Source organism: Anarrhichthys ocellatus, unplaced genomic scaffold, assembly GCF_004355925.1.
Source record: "Anarrhichthys ocellatus isolate YVR2014 unplaced genomic scaffold, GSC_Weel_1.0 scaffold7, whole genome shotgun sequence".
Taxonomy (NCBI): Eukaryota; Metazoa; Chordata; class Actinopteri; order Perciformes; family Anarhichadidae; genus Anarrhichthys; species Anarrhichthys ocellatus.
In genome coordinates this window covers 8136452-8152566 of record NW_022280037.1, presented here as the reverse complement: position 1 = coordinate 8152566, position 16115 = coordinate 8136452, and the positions used below count along the sequence as shown (strand labels likewise).

Genomic DNA, 16115 nt, shown 5'->3' with positions numbered 1-16115 from the left:
CTTTAGATGGTGTCTTGACTTCTTTCTCTTCTTTAGATGGTTTCTTGGCTTCTTCCTCTTCTTTGGATGGTTTCTTGGCCTCTTTCTTTTCTTCAAATAATTTATCTACTTCTTTTTCTTCTTTATATGGTGTCTTGACTTCTTTCTCTTCTTCAGATGGTTTCTTGACTTCTTTCTCTTCTTTAGATGGTTTCTTGAYTTCTTTCTCTTCTTTGGATGGTTTCTTGGCTTCTTTCTCTTCTTTAGATGGTGTCTTGATTTCTTTCTCTTCTTTGGATGGTTTCTTGACTTCTTTCTCTACTTTAGATGGTGTCTTGATTTCTTTCTCTTCCTTGGATGGTTTCTTGACTTCTTTCTCCTCTATCGATGGTTTCTTCACTTCTTCGTCTTTTTTGAGAGGTTTCTTGACTTCTTTTTCTTCTTCAGATGGTTTCTTGACTTCTGTGTCATCTTTTAGCAGTTTCTTGACTTCCTTCTCTCCTTTAGATGGTTTCATGACTTCTTTCTCTTCTTTGGATGGTTTCTTGACTTCTTTCTCTTCTTTAGATGGTTTCATGACTTCTTTCTCTTCTTTAGAAGGTTTCTTGACTTCTTTCTCTTCTTCAGATGGTTTCATGACTTCTTTATCTTCTTTAGAAGGTTTCTTCACTTCTTCCTCTTCCTTAGATGGTTTCTTGACTTCTTCCTCTTCCTTAGATGGTTTCCTGTCCTTCTCTTCTTTAGAAGGTTTCTTGACCTCTTTCTCTTCTTTAGAAGGTTTTTTCACTTCTTTATCTTCTTTTAGTGTTTTTTTGACTTCTTCCTGTTCCTTAGATGGTTTCTTTAATTTGTTGTCTTTAAATGGTTTCTTGACTTCTTTCACCACTCTGGATGGTTTCATGATGTTTTTGTCTTCTTTAGGTGGTTTCTTGACTTCTGTCTTTTCTTTAAGGGATTTCTTAACTTCTTTCTCCTCTATGTATGGTTTCATGACATCTTTTTGTTCTTTAAATTGTTTCTTGACTTCTTTCTCTTTGAGTAGTTTCTCCATTTTTACTTTAGTGGGTTCTGTCACTTGTCTCTTCCCTTTAGGTTTTGTTGTTTCTTCCTCTTCCTTAGAAGACTTCTTTACTTCTTTCTCATCTTTGGACGGTTTCTTGGGTTCTTCCTTCTTTTTAGACTCTTCTTCTAAAAGTAACCGTCAAATTGTCAGTTTTTCACGTACTCTACGTATACTCTATAAAAGTTAACAACCTTGTTTTTATTTTTTACACGTACTTTTGTACACTATTTTTTACTTTCATCAGTAAGTATAATTACCTTTGGGCTTCGGTGGTTTCTTCTCAAGTGATTTAGCCTCTTCCTTTAGGGTTTCTTCTTTTAGTTTTATCTCTAGGATTTCCTGAAGTTTGGCTTCCTCTTTTTTCTCCTGCTTTTCAGATTTTGCAGCTTTGAGGTCTGTAAGCCACAATACATCTTCATTCACGTATCATGTGCTTGTGTGCATAGAGTAAATTCTTGTTTTCACTATACAATAGCTTTTCAAAGGATTTTTCAAAAGTATTACCCTTAATAATGGCATATTTAACTTCTTTTATTGCATGTCTTTCCTTTGCCTCTTTGAGAACTGAAGAACATAATGCAAAATATGTACAAATTAACACTTCACATTCCAATTCTGACCAGTAATCACACTGCATATTCTTAGCCCAGGCCTAGCCCCAGGCTAACAACAGTGCTGTATAAAAAGCCCAGTCATCATGACAGATAATCATGCTTGCATAAGCACTAAAAGCACTATAACGCTAAAAGCACTGATCAGAAACACACCACAACTAGATATTATATTATTGAAGCAGTCAGACCTATATTTTAGAGCTAGACTGCAGAGATCTACAGTAAGTCACAATAATTAGTTAATCAGTAATATTTTTTGTTGATACATAATTCACTGTGGAGGGAAGATCATATAGTGCATCAGAATGTTGTTTTGTGTCCTCATCCAGAAACCCATTAATGTTTTTCTCAGCCTGTTAGTTCCATCTAGCCGCCCTCTGTACTATTGGCTCACTGCCTAAGGCAATGAATGTTTGGTCTAAAGCAGGAACACTCAAGTACACCATTAGCCCCTTGGAAAATAGATTTGTCTTTTCCAAGTCATCAAAAACACAAGAGCACAGTTTAAGGAGCTCTGTACTGTATTAGTCCCAAGATCCTCTTTCTCTGCAGCTATTCACACGTTCACAAGTCACAAGTTTCTGATCTAAATACAACTTTAGTTAGATTTGATCTGGTTATATTGGTAAATGTGCTTGTATTTCCTGTAGTCAGATGAGAAGAGAGAAGAAGAATATCAAGTACAGTCAGTCCAAGGATATGCGTTGACTTCTCCTCTTGGGCAACACAAATTGAGGTAAAGATGTGTCAGGGCGAGTTTTTAAACTCAACTGTGCGCTAGAACTTGAGCCCCAGTGTTTTTAGCATATAGTTGTTTACAATTTGGCACCATTAAAAGTATGCTGCATTACCTATTAACAGTTCCTGCTTGCAATATACCTGTGGTTATACTGACAACCGCAACTGGATTACTTTGATAGTGAAGAAAACTTAAAGACTTGATGATTCTTAGACAACTGAAGTGACTCTATGTTGCTAACATTAAGCTAGTTTAGCTATTTATCTTTTTATGTTCTCGGATTCTGGGTAAGACGGCAAGGTAGATTATTATCTAAAATATTGTAATCTCTCAGAACAAACAAACACACAATGTTAACAAAACACACTGATATAAACATATGAAAGATGTTACATTCAGTAAATCAGTCATTGAACAAATATCTGTTTGGCCCTTCTAACTTTAGTCCCGTCACAACCAAGTGATCCTTTGAAAACATGTTAAGAAAATGAAGATATAATAAATATCCACACTCACCATTCAGAAACATTTTCATTACCTAATAATGAAAACAAGGATGAAATAGATGAGATGATCATGGTAAAGAGTGTTGTACCTTTGTCATGTTTGTGAAGGTGTTCTTCTTTGTGGGCAGCTCTGAACCCGACTCTTCTCAGTCTCTCAAAGGGAATATGAACGTTCCTTTTTCGTTTGAGTCCAGTTTTCACACTTTCACTGTTGTTGTTGTTTTCATCAAGTTCATCGATGATGTCGGAGTATTCGTCTTGGTCGTGAACTGTTGTTTCCTCTTCTTCAACATTGTCAGATTTGGGCACGCCACTGGCATTATTGAGTTTTTTAGATAACAGAATTTCAAAATCAAGATGTTGGACAGATGGCTCTTCTTCTTCATCTTCATCGTCCACTTCAATCATCTCTACTTTGACCAGTTTTTCTCCTTCCTCCTCTTCTGAATGCTCATCATCGTCCACATCTAAAGTTTGAGCTTCCTGGTCCGTTTTTACAAGCTGATCTTTGACATCAGTGTCAACAGTTTTTTCTTGGTCTCTTCCTTCATCAGCATGAATATCTCCATCTTCAGTCTCCTCCCCATCAACCTCTTCTTCTGTTTTTGTCTCCTCCTCTTCCTCCTCCTCATGTTTTACTCGAACTTCTACAGTTTTTTTCTCCTCCTCTTTCTCCTCCCTAGGTTCCACAGAATCTTCTTCAGTTTTGGTCTCCTCCTCCTCCTCTTCCTCCCCATCTTCTATCACAAGTCCTGTTGTTGTCTCCTCCTCATCCTCCTCCTCATCTTCCAGATCTTCTTCTACTGCGTCTTTCATTTTTGTCTCCTCCTCTTCCTCCCCATCTCTTACCAAAACTTCTTCAGTTTTTGTTTCCTCCTCCTCCTCCTCCTCCTCCTCCTCCTCCTCATCTTCTACCAGAAGTCCTGTTTTTGTCTCCTCCTCATCCTCTACTGCATGTTCTTCAATTTTGGTCTCCTCCACCTCCAATCCCTCATCTTCTACTTCAGTTTTTCCGTTCTCTTCTTCCTCACTATCTTCTACCAAAACTTCTTCAGTTTTAGCCCCCTCCTCTTTCTCCTCATCTTCTACCACACGTTGTGTTTGTGTCTCCTCCTCATCTTCTACTGCATGTTCTTCAAATTTGGTCTCCTCTACCTCCGCTTCCTCATCTTCTAGTTCAGTTTTTTTGTCCTCCTCCTTCTCCCTTTTTATCAAAATGTCTTCAGCTTTGGCCTCCACCTCAGCTTCTACCACCTCTTCTCCAGTGTTCGGTTCCTCTATTTGTTCTTCTTCAATATCTGTTTTATTATCTCCCCCGTCTTCTCCTTCATCATCCTCTGTTTTTAAGTCCTCATCCTGTTGTGTACCAACACCTTCCTCTTCGTCTGTCTCCTCCTCGTAGGCTGCATCGTCTTCTGTTTTTATCTCCTCCTTCTTCTCCTCTTCCTCACTGTCAACCTCTTCTCCCTCATCTACAGGTGATGGTTCATGTTCTGTTTCTTCAAGGTCGATATGTTTCACTAGTGATGTGATAGTAACAAATTTAGTGCCTGTTATTGATCTTGTATCTGACTAATGAATGTGAATATTAGAGAAAAATGTATGAATACCATCCTCCTCCTCCTCCTCGTCTGCTTCACTGGCAGCTTCAGTGGGAACTTCAGCCTCCTCTTCCTCCTTAATCTTTGAGTCTGGTGCTTCAGTTAACTCTGCAGCAGCAGCAGCAGCAGCAGCTTCATCCTTGGCAGCTTGCATGATCTCTGTAACTGTACCATCACCCATGTGACCTGTCATATCTGACCTTCACATCATTACACAGAAAAGCAGCTCCAAACTTATTTTCAGGCACAGAGTAATTTGATGGGGTGAAATGGGAGCAATGACCATTCATAACATTATATAGTACGCACCATATGCTGCAGTTAATGACTTTCCCCATTTACTTATATAATTTAAATGAGCTAAGATCCTCAGATAAAAGATAATATGAAATATTTCAGACGAAAACACGTCATCCCGTACAAACAATCCAGATACATTTCTAGACACATACAGTATATCGCAGATGTTTAAATTATTGAAATACAGGTTACAGTTGGTTAGTAAGTCAGTGGAATGCAACTCCAAAGGACAAATTATAAAGACAAATGTTCATGCTCAATATAACATAGAAATCCTAGTATGGAGCTAAATCCAGGTCAAAAGTTTTGTTCTTTTGAAAAAAAAATTTGAACCTGAAAGTTCAAATTGTGGTCTTGAACATTGAAAAATACAGCAATGTATTCAAAATAAAAATAAGTGAATGAAAAGTTTTTTTGGGTTGAATATAATTTTGATTCAGTTCTGGAATTTTTTTGAATATATATATATTTTTTCATTTTTCACTTTCATATATATTTTGATATTTGAGTTCTTATATTTTTCAGTGTCAGATTTTATATTTTCAGTTTCATTACTGAACATGACATTAGGCAGACTTGAGACCAGTTCACAGAAAGTATTTAGAAAAACAAAAATCAATGCAAACATGCATGTAAGGCAACTATTTGCTGGCAACACACATTGCACATGTCCAAAACAATGTAATTGTGTATTTCCGTGATATGTGCTGGTATTTTCTTACCTTTTTCAAAAGGTGGCAGAAATTCACCTACATTTCAAAGAAAATATGTTAATTAAAGAAAATTAGCTTAATTTTTAAGAAATTATCTTAGTCATTATTTACCTTTCCTTTGTACCATATGTATACGAGACGGGAGAGCTACAGCTTCATCTAAACAAAGAGAAGAAACAGACATGTTGTGTAAATGGGGTGTAATTTGCAGTCATATGCTAGTAAGATGCTTTTAGGTGAATTAAAACAGTAATAAAAAGTGAAACCTTTTTCAGTTACTACTTTTACAACAGGTTCGCCTAAAAAAAGAGAAGAAAATATGATAAAGTATGCATCAAGGCGTCAATCACTATACTGTATATGGTACAGATATGGTACAAGTGTCTTTATATATGTGTAACTTTTTGTTTAGTTTAAGTTATTATAGTATTTATTATTATAGTATATAACTAATGCAAACAAGCATACCTTGATCAGCAACAAGCATGCTCGACATGTAAGCCACAAACACATCTTTCTTTTCGGAGAAATCCAACAAGGCATCTTCCACAACCTTCATGGGAGCTTCAGGCATGATCCCTAAAACATTAGCACAACACAGTCAGTTAAACCTGCTGTTCATAATACTAAAAAGATACAGCTTTTGATTGTTTAATATTAATTCCATTAACTTACTCATACATATCTTAATATGAGTAATGACAGTGAATGCAAACACAGTGATATACCAGCAATAGTATTGTAATGTGGCTTATTTGTTATTTACGTCCTCATATATTGAAAATGTTAAAAGACCTTGTTCACCAATCAGCGTTGTGGAGACGTAGCTCACGAGCATGTTTATCTGTTCTGTGGTGATTTCTGCTGTTCTCTTCAGAGCCGACATGGGGCTGAATCCCACAGCATGCTGGATATCTGATCAACAGAAAAGTCAATGTAAAAGCTGCAGTTAGCAGACTAGAGTAGAGTACATTGTCAAGGTAAACACACATACAGTAGATTTTAAGATCACAGGTAAAAGGTTCAAATACTCTACCTTTTACTGTGTCCATTATTACATCAAAGATGGCACAGAGCACATCCTGGATGTATCCTGTTATTCCACTCAGAAAGTCGTTTGTAACACTGAAGACATTTCTGCCAACAACCACAGGGTCAAAGAAGCTGATGTCAGTGGTTCCTGAGAAGAAGAAAAAACACATTCAAGCCAAAGCTCCAGTGAGTAACTTCATTCAACAAATTCAAAGACTTTTTGTTATAGAGACATTTGGAAAGACAGTTAAAGACCAATGGGAAAAGATATTGTCCGCCAGTAATGAACAATTCTTAATATAAAAAACAAAAAGCATTACACACCCACGACAAACACAAGCTAACAGTTACCGTGTAATAATGTTAATTTAGTAATACAGACATAATGTTTAATGGAATAATGCACCACAAACAATAAGAAGGTTGAAATATAAAATACAAAAGGTACCTTTTGTTATATCCAGTGCACTGTCTATGATGGCACAAAGCACGTCCTGGATGTAGACCACTATTCCCCTCATGGTGTCATTTGTAACACTGAAGACATTTCTGCCAACTACCACAGGGTCCATGAAGCTAATGTCCATGGTTCCTGAGAAAAACAAATAGAAAAGAAATGAGGACAATTATATGAAATCAGTGTTGTATTGCTGTGTGAAATTGTCATTTTAATATTCAAGAGGTTACAGGTTAGAGGGATGGTAAATGGGGAGAGTACATACCTTTTACTACATCCAGAATTGTCTCCAAAATTGCATCTAGCACATCCTGGATGTAGCCCCCCACTCCACACACAAAGTCATTAGTAGCACCGAAGACACCTCTGCCTATGACCACAGGGTCAATGTAGCTAAGGTCAACTTTTCCTGAGAAAAACATTTGAGGGAAAAATGTATTCATTGTTAGTTTATTGTCATGTTGTTCGTTGTGAATAAAAAAGGGAAGACAGACAAATTCCTTAGTCAGAAGTAAGCATTAAATATGGAATACATACCTTTATTTATATCCGATATAGTATCTAATGCGGTGTCCACAATAGCACACAGGGTGTCCCTGAAGGTGCCCGCAACTCCACCCATAAAATCATTAGTTGAATGGAAAGCTTGTCTACCGATGATCACAGGGTCAACATAGCTGAGGTAGAAATTCCCTGTGGGTTTAAGGGTAGATTATTAGAGCCATTGTCTCATCACATGTACACTAAAATGCTAACTTTTCTTTTGTTCTGGTTGAGTACGAGTATGTTTTCATACCTTCCTCATCTGAAAAATAGCGAACAAATCCATCTTTTGCTTCCGATATTTCATCAGCTGCGTAGGTGGCAGCGGACATGGGGTCACTTAAATCAGGTGCACATTCTAGGGGCCCAGAGATATAAGAGTCAAACACTACAATAGTTGCTTCAACACTGCTGAAAAGATGTGGCATGCATGCTGTCTCTCCTATGTACCTTGAAACTTATTCATTAGACTGGATACTTCATCAACAGCGTCGTTTACAGCTTGCATGGGGTCCGAAACGATTTGCTGAATGTCTGAGATTAATAACAATGTGATATGATGATATGCATGTTTGATGATTGTAATTCTGAAAACATGCATTTTTCAGGTATTCGTGACTTACCAGGGACTGCCTTGTACTCCACAAAGTCAAACATCACCACTCCAACCACCACCCAGGACAGGAGAGCAGCCAGGGCAATCAGCAGCTCCGTGGACATTTTCAGCTTCCCGAGGAGGCCCAGACCTTTGGACTTGAGAGAGCTCGTCTGTGGTGTAGCTGCTCCATTGGACCCACTGGCTGTGGAGGAGGAGGATGCTGCTCCTTTATGTGACAAAACGCAAAAAGATACTTAAGTCACTCAACGTCTTCAAGACAGTCCTGCTGTAGTACAACTTTTGCTGCTTGGTTCTCTGCTACACTGGAACAAGTAGGAACAAGTATACTTTTTAGTTTTTTATGTATTTTTTACATACTTGATTTGTCCTTTTAGGGTCAGACCCAATCCTCACTGTTATAAGAAATAAACAGTGGCATGCAGCTGGTCACAACAATCTCCAGAGAGGCTACATTCAGAAGTGCATTGGGAAAGTGTTGCATGCAGGTATTTGTATTTGCTTTTTTTCAGTGTTTTTTCTACACATTCGTAGCATGGGAGTGTATATTTTTGAAAATAATAGGGCCAGACCTAAAAATTCCCACTCAGGGACATTATATGTTATTAGATTATTTAAAAACTATTGAAATCAGTATCTTAAAAATCTAAAGTCTAAAAATGATTATTGGTCAGACTCTGTATACGGAAATAAGGATCTGACACTTCACTCATTGCACTTCTCTTTTGGATTTATCACATTTGGTTGACCGTACTGGCAACATCAGAAAGCAAACCACACAACTGTCATCATTTATTCAAATATTTGAGAACTCTGATTGGTGCGCAGAAATACACGAGTTTACCTTTTCCCAACTGAGCCCAACCCACTTCAGGTGAGCGAGAAAAGCAAGAACAACTATATTAAGATACTGTCTTGTAAGCAACAAACTGAGAATATCTACTAGCTTTACAAATCTACAGTTTGCCTGTTAATTTAATGCTGTAGGAGAACAATTTATAACTGACTTGTTGTGATGATTTGGTGAAATCTCTGACTAGGAAGTTCCTGTGGCATGTTTGGTATAATTATGTCCTTCCATAGCCACCTCTCCAGTCTCATTACCCACAAACTGCAGCTAAACCATGACATGTGAAGGATATGTCCTCTGTGATCAAAGAAACTTTACACGGTGGAGACAGTGTCTGATCTTTGCATTTATCAAATGATTAACCCAGCATGTGCGTTGTAAACAGATGTAAACTAATTTCCTGATGTTGAGGGATTATATGAATTTGATTAAATTGATTGGTAGGCTAACATCTTGTTAGATTGAAGATCATGAAAGACAATAATAATCTGTCATTTTTATTTCATCAGGTCATCCAAACATATGATGCACATAATTCCAACCTGTTTAGCATAGTCAACAATTATTGTGATGGCATTTAATGACTCGCCATCATCAACACTGCTGTACTTTCCATCTTGGACATGGTGCCAAGGGGGTTAGAGAGACCTTCTAAATAAAATCTGAGCATGCCCGACATGCCCGATTTGCTTCCTCATATGCGGTTATGAAAAAACTAATGACAGTCCCTTCAGAGTTATTCAGGATGGACAGGTGGTGTCAGCATTTCACAATAAATGTACACCGATTCGAAAGGAAAACTGTCTGTTATTGCTCAATTCATTCAAGCCCCCAAAACTTCACTAAACAAAACAATTGGTTGGAAAATGCCACTTGTTTGAGGACGATTACATGAGAAGTATTAGCCTATTTTTTAAATGGCAAAAAGAAAGTTGAAAACCAGAGGTCAGCCCCAGCAGCAGTCATGTCTGTCACAGGAGAGCAACGCTAATACTCTGGCTACATGATATCCTGTATTTATAGCAACCAACTTTCAACACGTTTTCCAAAGAGGACATAACCTATGAAAACACTGCCATTTATTTATTATATATAGCTTATATCTCTTAGGCGTTCTGTACTATATCAAACAACAAGTGTTGTTAATTTCTGTGCAATAACGGGTGTAACAGTCCTACCTTCCGCCATGGTAATATGGAGACAATTTCAGCTATAATCCTTTAAGTTGAGGGCAAAGCCTCCTCATGCAGAAGTGAATGGAAAATCACAGCTTCAGTCGGCATCCAATCAGCATCCACTGTTTACGTAAAAAATTGACCAAGTCAATTAAGTTATTCCATTTCCACTTTGTGATCACAGGCTTCTTTCTTGACGCATGTTATCCACAGGTTGAACTTCTCCAAGATAAAAAAAAAAAGAAGACAATAGAAAATCAAGCGTAAATTTTAAGATTTAAAGGTGTTGCAGAATTTGGAGCTGCCAGTGTGGCAGCATTGCAGAGGGGGGTCTGGGGACGGTGGGGCAAAGGAAAGCAGCGCAGAGGAAGGAAAGAGCCAAGCTAAGCAGAGCGCTGGTGACGGGGAACAGACAGAATACCACCCAGTGTTATTGGTGCCTCACATGGGTATAGGTCAGAGCAGAGCACAGGGAGGCTTCAAGGTAACTTTATCCACCAGAAGGTCCGGGTTATTCTTAGCTGGAGCTCTGCACACCAGTTGCTCCGAAAGGCCTTTTTTGGCGGTTGAAGAGGTGCGTGTGTGAGATCAGTTAAATGAATTGGGCACCCCTATGACGTACTATACTATGACTTTTTGACATTTTAATGACAAACTATACTATGACTTTTATATCAAATGTTTCTGACTAATGTACTATTACTTTCATGACATTTGATGACTTTTTTAAGACACTTTATTTTTTTTACGTCATCTGATACTATGACATGTTTATTACTTTTTATGACATACTATACTATACTATGCTAAGACTATTTGTGGCATGCTATATCATGGCTTTGTTATGACATTTTGTATGACATAGTACAGTTTTTTGTGAGACTTGGAAAAATAAGGGTGCTGTAATATATTTTTGAAAAAATATAGTTAATCAAATATAATTAATCTATTAATTAATTACTTAAACGTTTTCTGAATCTGCTCTTTTGATTTACAGAATATGATTTTACAGGGAAAACATGTCCAGAATAATTAAATGTTCAAACACAGGCGGTATGTGTAAATAATAAAATAATTATACAACTATAGCAATTTTATCTGTTGTATTAATAATGGTAGAAAAAAAAAAAAAAATGAATCCACCCAAAAAAAAAAAAAAAGATTTCAATTTTTATGTATTTTTTGCTGGCGGAAAAAAAGTGGGGGGGGAGACATTACTAACATACTGTTTTTCTGTCAGCAAACCCTCCCCCCCCAAAACCAGAGGTTTCCAGTTGCTGTTTATTGAAGGTCACCACCCCAGCCACATCGGTTTTATTCTTTCCACCCCAGAGCTGCTTCTTGCTTAACATTCTATTCAAGGGTGCGTTTGCTCAGTACAATCCATGTGAAACATCAAGCAATTTAAGTATGTCATCTGTTGTAAAGCCACGTTTAAAGTAATCTTCAATGTACTCACAATCCATTCATATGTCAAATGTAGGGTAACCTATGAAGAGCTGCTTCTACGACTGTTGTGTTAAAGTATCTCATAATTTCGACTTTCTATAGCAACTGGAAACATCTGGTCAGTGGTTACAGATGGATGCACCAAAAGTGTTGGTGCATTTTTTTTTTTTGCCAGACACAATCACAGTTTCTTCCTGCAGGCGTTTACTCTGATGAACAGTTAAATCAGTCATTCACTGTCAACTTTTTTGACATTTTATTGACACACTATGGTAATTTTATATGATCTTGCTTATTACACAGCTACCTACTAAAGAAATCAATACTTTGACACATAATATTCCATTTAAAATGATTTTATTGATTTAGAATAATTTGATTGATAGAAAAATTGTCTCGCTGTGTACGTGATCAGAACTGCGTCCATAGTCATTCATAGCAGCAGACCGTAGAGTTTTGACCAATCAGAATTTGCTCTGTATATTTTAAATGTATTGGTTATTCTTGTTTTGTTACATGTTCCAAATAAATCTAATCCCTTGACGGACATCTATGTCTGGTCAATTTCACATAAAATTCACCCTATAGTTATTTAAAGTTGTGAACATGTTGTGTATAGGTACACAGACAAAAAACGTCTTTGTAACATCAAAAAAAAAAAAAGGTAAATTAGATACAACATGAGCTGTTAATCACTTAAAGTGATTTTAAATCGCATCAACACAGCACTGGTGTGTCTTTACAGCGTAGCTGCGTCACTGAGGGCCACAGGCCTGATGATGAGGGGGAGCTCCAGAGGTACAGGAGGAGGAATGTATCTCTCTTCCTTGAGTAGCCGCAGTAACAAATCCTCGGTGTCCTGCGGCCAGCGGTAAACACACGTGTTCTGAAGCCAACATGGGACATGTTTCTGTGAGAAGTACGCACATTATACGTGTTATTTTTTTGTGCAGTAGAGAAAGGTTTCAGGGAGAGAAATGGTGGTAACTGCTTAACTTGAAGTTATTAAACAAAAAACCTTTCTGACCTGGGACGCATTGAGGAAAAGAAGCGGTATGAATCTGAAATTCAAGCTGCCTTGGTGAAAGAATTCATTCTGCATCTGGAAAATTTGATTAAGAATTATAGTACCTATAAGCCATTATTCTCAGAATCATGTCTAATTTAAACAAATATGTTCTCACCATGGAGTGAATATATTTAGTGTGTAGACCATGGCTATCAACTACAGATCCTTCAATGTCCGCCTTGTACTTTGGACTGATGGCAATGATAATCATGGTTGATGGCTGTCAAAAAACAAACACACACACACACACACACACACACACATACACACATTTTGGACGGATTCATTGACTGAAAAGACAAATTTAACACAAAATTTAGATTAAAAAACAGTTAAAACAGACACAAAACATTTTGTTAGATCTTGCATTCTAAGTCATTGAATAAGTGGTAATATTGCTTACAAAGATTTTATGTGACAATATAGCAACAGCAATACAAAAATGTATATGAAATCTGTTAAAATCAGGTTTTAACTATGGTTTAACTTACATCTTTCAGGTAACCGTCATTCCACTTGTTGATATCCATGGGTCTGATGGGGTTGTCAAAAATGTCAATCTGTGAAATTAAATTCAGGGCTTTAAGTGAACTGTGGAGTGTTTAAAAAAATAAATGTATCTGACTTTTGAGGGAAGAGATATTAGCTCACGGCTGGTCGAAAACCTTGGTTTGTGAGGAAGTCTCCAAAGAGGACTATCTCTGAAGAAATGTCCGAAGAATAAGTTATAAAAACGTTTCCTGAGAAGAGAACAACAATTCTAAATAATGAATTTCAGTAAGATAGTATTTTACACAGAATGGTTGAAAAGGGTTTTTTGTTTTTCTGGTTTGTCCATTTAAAATATTACACTGATCACAATAACCGTTTAGGAATTACAGCCATTTCTACACAGTCATCCCCATTTTCAGAGGCAGTTTTAATTATGGAATTATTTATTGAGTACATGTTTGTCATGGGTCCTGATTTAAAGTATCACATACTATCAAGGGGGTAGAGGCACTCTGTCAGTCATTTTGAAGGAGACAGACACAGATGCAGCAGATTTCCTGCTTTTGCAGACACAGATTGCAGCAGATTTTGTTTTACACAAAATGCAAATTTACATAAACTTTTCTAAAATAATCATAATTTTCAGATAACATTATCTACATAACTAATAGTAACATATTGCTATGATGGTAGTTTCTTATAGTAGCTTATTCTCTCTAATCAGTCAGTAGTTATTGTATGTTATATATGTTGGTAGGATGGCGGTTAAATGACAGACTTACGGCTCTCATCAGGCAGGCTGATGGTTCTTTTTTTCTCATGTGGATGCGAGGCAGACGCCTCTGCTCCTGCTGAGCTCAGGTTCATCACTTTGACCTGTGACACACCCTCCAGGGGGGGGACGGAAAACTGGGGCACGTTAACTGAGACACTTCCCTGAGCCACACTGTGATTCATAAAGTTACCATGATGCCCGAGCCTGAAGCAGTGTAAAAGAAAGATAAACAAAAGGCTCCTTGTTTGAATCTGACATGTGATAGTCTGTGTAATATGCAAAGAAGCTGCAGTTCCTGGTTCACTGCATTTGTCACAAACATTAACAGTGAGCTTGACAGAACTTTTTAGATTCATGGTCTACTGAGTAAGGTAACAAAAGGAATGCACCTATAGCCTCCATTTCAAGTTTAAAGTTGTTGTTTACCAGTTTTGTGTGTCATCCCAGTGTCTTCTGGGCAGGGAGGAAGCAAAGTGGTAACATGGCTGAGGAGGGTACATGTTGAGTGGACTGAGGTTGTACTGCCCTTCTCCCGCAGAATACCTGACATCCATACTACGATGAAGGTCTGTGGACATAGTTCAGGCACATGCTGAAGGCAGAAAACCGGCTAAAGAAGGTGTTTGCCTGCTCAAATACATGTACAATCAGCTAAATGAAAAAAGAATACAACTGCTGCTAACGAAAGCAGTCAAAAGTGGCTAAGCAGTCACTCAAGTACTGTACAATTTCAGGTACTTGTACTTTACATGAGTACTCCCCACACTTTCTGGTACTCTAGTTACACTCTAGTACACTAGTTCAGAGTGAAATATTAAACTGTTTATGTTTATCTGAAAGAAAAGTTACTTTATAGATTCAAAGCAGACTGCATATTTACCACGTTTGCCTCTTTCAATGAAAATTAATTAAATACATTCAATACATTTTTTTCTTACCGTAGTTGATCATGTGGTGGTGAGGAGGTAGAAGGGGTCTGTAGTGTGGCCATTCATCATCAGATCTTAGTGGCAAGGGAGGCTCAAGATCCGCCTCATCACTCTGAAGAGGAGAATTGTGTTCATCCTCAACCCTCAAAATAAAAAAATAGATAAAATATTTAATCCCAAATGAATTCACATTATATTATATTCTTTGACGGATTTCCTAACTCCAACATTTCAGAGTCACCGAGTTGTGTCTCTGTTTGCAGGCTCTGTTGTTTCGCACCGGTCAAGTCGGCAGCTCTCTCCTCTGGTGTCACCCTCCCTGGTCTCTGCAAGACGAGGGCGATGATTGAGATTCATCACGGCAGAAGCAGCTCCTCTGTCTCCTGGCTGTCTGTGCTGCATCAGCTCTACATGCAGTGCATCACAAGTCGGATGACTCCTAAACTCTTCGTTCACCTGCGCGACTCTACATGCTATATTTTGGCAGAAATAATCTGCATTCACGCAACAGGTCGGTAGGAATCCATCATGATGTGAATTAGCATGAAATATTTGGTTTACTGTGACTTCAGGGCTCAAACGTTGATGGGAATTTTCCAACATATTTGTGGTGGAAAACACCTTTAGTTCTGGTGCTTTTTCAGATTTCTCCATCTTAACCAGGTTACCTCAGCATAGCCTGAAGTCCTGCAAGTAACAGACAGAAGCAGAAAAATAGTATTAGTTATCATCATGAGTTAGAAGAAAAAAACACAGAATTACAGGTAAATTGGCAGTATGACGAAAAGATAGTTGAACTGGGAAATTATGTCACATGCAGTCAACAGATACAGAACATACCACATGGAAACATATTCTTACATTAATTGTCTTTTGTCCGCACCAGGAGTCTGAAAAGAAGAGTATAAAAAGGACATACCTGTTCTCTGCTGGATTCTTTCCACTCCTGCGGCTGCAGAGGCTTGTGTGTGCACAGACTGCTATATGCAAATTCTTCATGGTTCAGCTGCATCCAATCAGAGATAAGAATATAGTATTTGTTGCTCAGCCAGATTGGCTGGGAAGTATTATCTGGGGATACTATTCCAGTGTCTTATTCCTGGAATTCACTGTTCCAAAAAAGGTTTGCTAAAATGATTAATAAATACTGCTCCGTTATAGGAATAACAAGGAAACAGAAGCTTTGATACATTAAAGCTATACTCTCAAATGA

At 37.7% G+C, this 16115-nt stretch overlaps 2 protein-coding genes across 18 annotated transcripts in view; both read right to left on the bottom strand.

Moving 5' to 3' along the window:
* The window catches only part of LOC116383821 (titin), a 23723-nt gene extending 12988 nt beyond the window's left edge, over positions 1-10735 (bottom strand). For 6 of the 15 annotated variants that reach the window (XM_031847930.1, XM_031847936.1, XM_031847933.1 and 3 more), the window contains exons 1-17: positions 10192-10733; positions 8171-8371; positions 7998-8081; positions 7801-7905; positions 7542-7697; positions 7270-7413; positions 6996-7139; positions 6552-6695; positions 6311-6430; positions 5984-6094; positions 5782-5814; positions 5627-5674; positions 5525-5551; positions 4512-4667; positions 2991-4421; positions 1547-1606; positions 1300-1437 (exon numbers count right to left, since the gene is read on the bottom strand). In XM_031847930.1, the coding sequence (XP_031703790.1) occupies positions 1300-1437; positions 1547-1606; positions 2991-4421; positions 4512-4667; positions 5525-5551; positions 5627-5674; positions 5782-5814; positions 5984-6094; positions 6311-6430; positions 6552-6695; positions 6996-7139; positions 7270-7413; positions 7542-7697; positions 7801-7905; positions 7998-8081; positions 8171-8371; positions 10192-10201 (3112 nt within the window). In that variant the 5' untranslated portion in view covers positions 10202-10733. Of the gene's footprint in view, positions 1-1299; positions 1438-1546; positions 1607-2990; positions 4422-4511; positions 4668-5524; positions 5552-5626; positions 5675-5781; positions 5815-5983; positions 6095-6310; positions 6431-6551; positions 6696-6995; positions 7140-7269; positions 7414-7541; positions 7698-7800; positions 7906-7997; positions 8082-8170; positions 8372-10191 lie in introns of all 15 variants that reach the window. The other 9 variants (XM_031847943.1, XM_031847941.1, XM_031847939.1 and 6 more) reach the window with 7 other exon arrangements.
* Positions 10736-11783: 1048 nt separating this feature from the next.
* LOC116383575 (adapter protein CIKS-like) lies at positions 11784-15851 on the bottom strand. 3 transcript variants are annotated; one of them, XM_031847521.1, is made up of 10 exons: positions 15822-15851; positions 15183-15589; positions 14912-15045; positions 14400-14541; positions 13981-14177; positions 13358-13446; positions 13198-13266; positions 12822-12926; positions 12665-12739; positions 11784-12547 (listed from the first exon to the last, which is right to left on the bottom strand). In XM_031847521.1, exons 2-10 carry the CDS (start codon positions 15554-15556, stop codon positions 12377-12379), a joined length of 1356 nt encoding a protein of 451 aa, XP_031703381.1. In that variant the 5' UTR covers positions 15557-15589; positions 15822-15851; the 3' UTR covers positions 11784-12376. The 3 variants fall into 3 exon arrangements, with proteins under 3 accessions (XP_031703381.1, XP_031703383.1, XP_031703382.1); XM_031847523.1 differs by lacking the exons at positions 15183-15589; positions 15822-15851 and having other exon boundaries at positions 14912-15087; XM_031847522.1 differs by lacking the exons at positions 14912-15045; positions 15183-15589; positions 15822-15851 and having other exon boundaries at positions 13981-14107; positions 14400-14490.
* Positions 15852-16115: the final 264 nt, after the last annotated feature.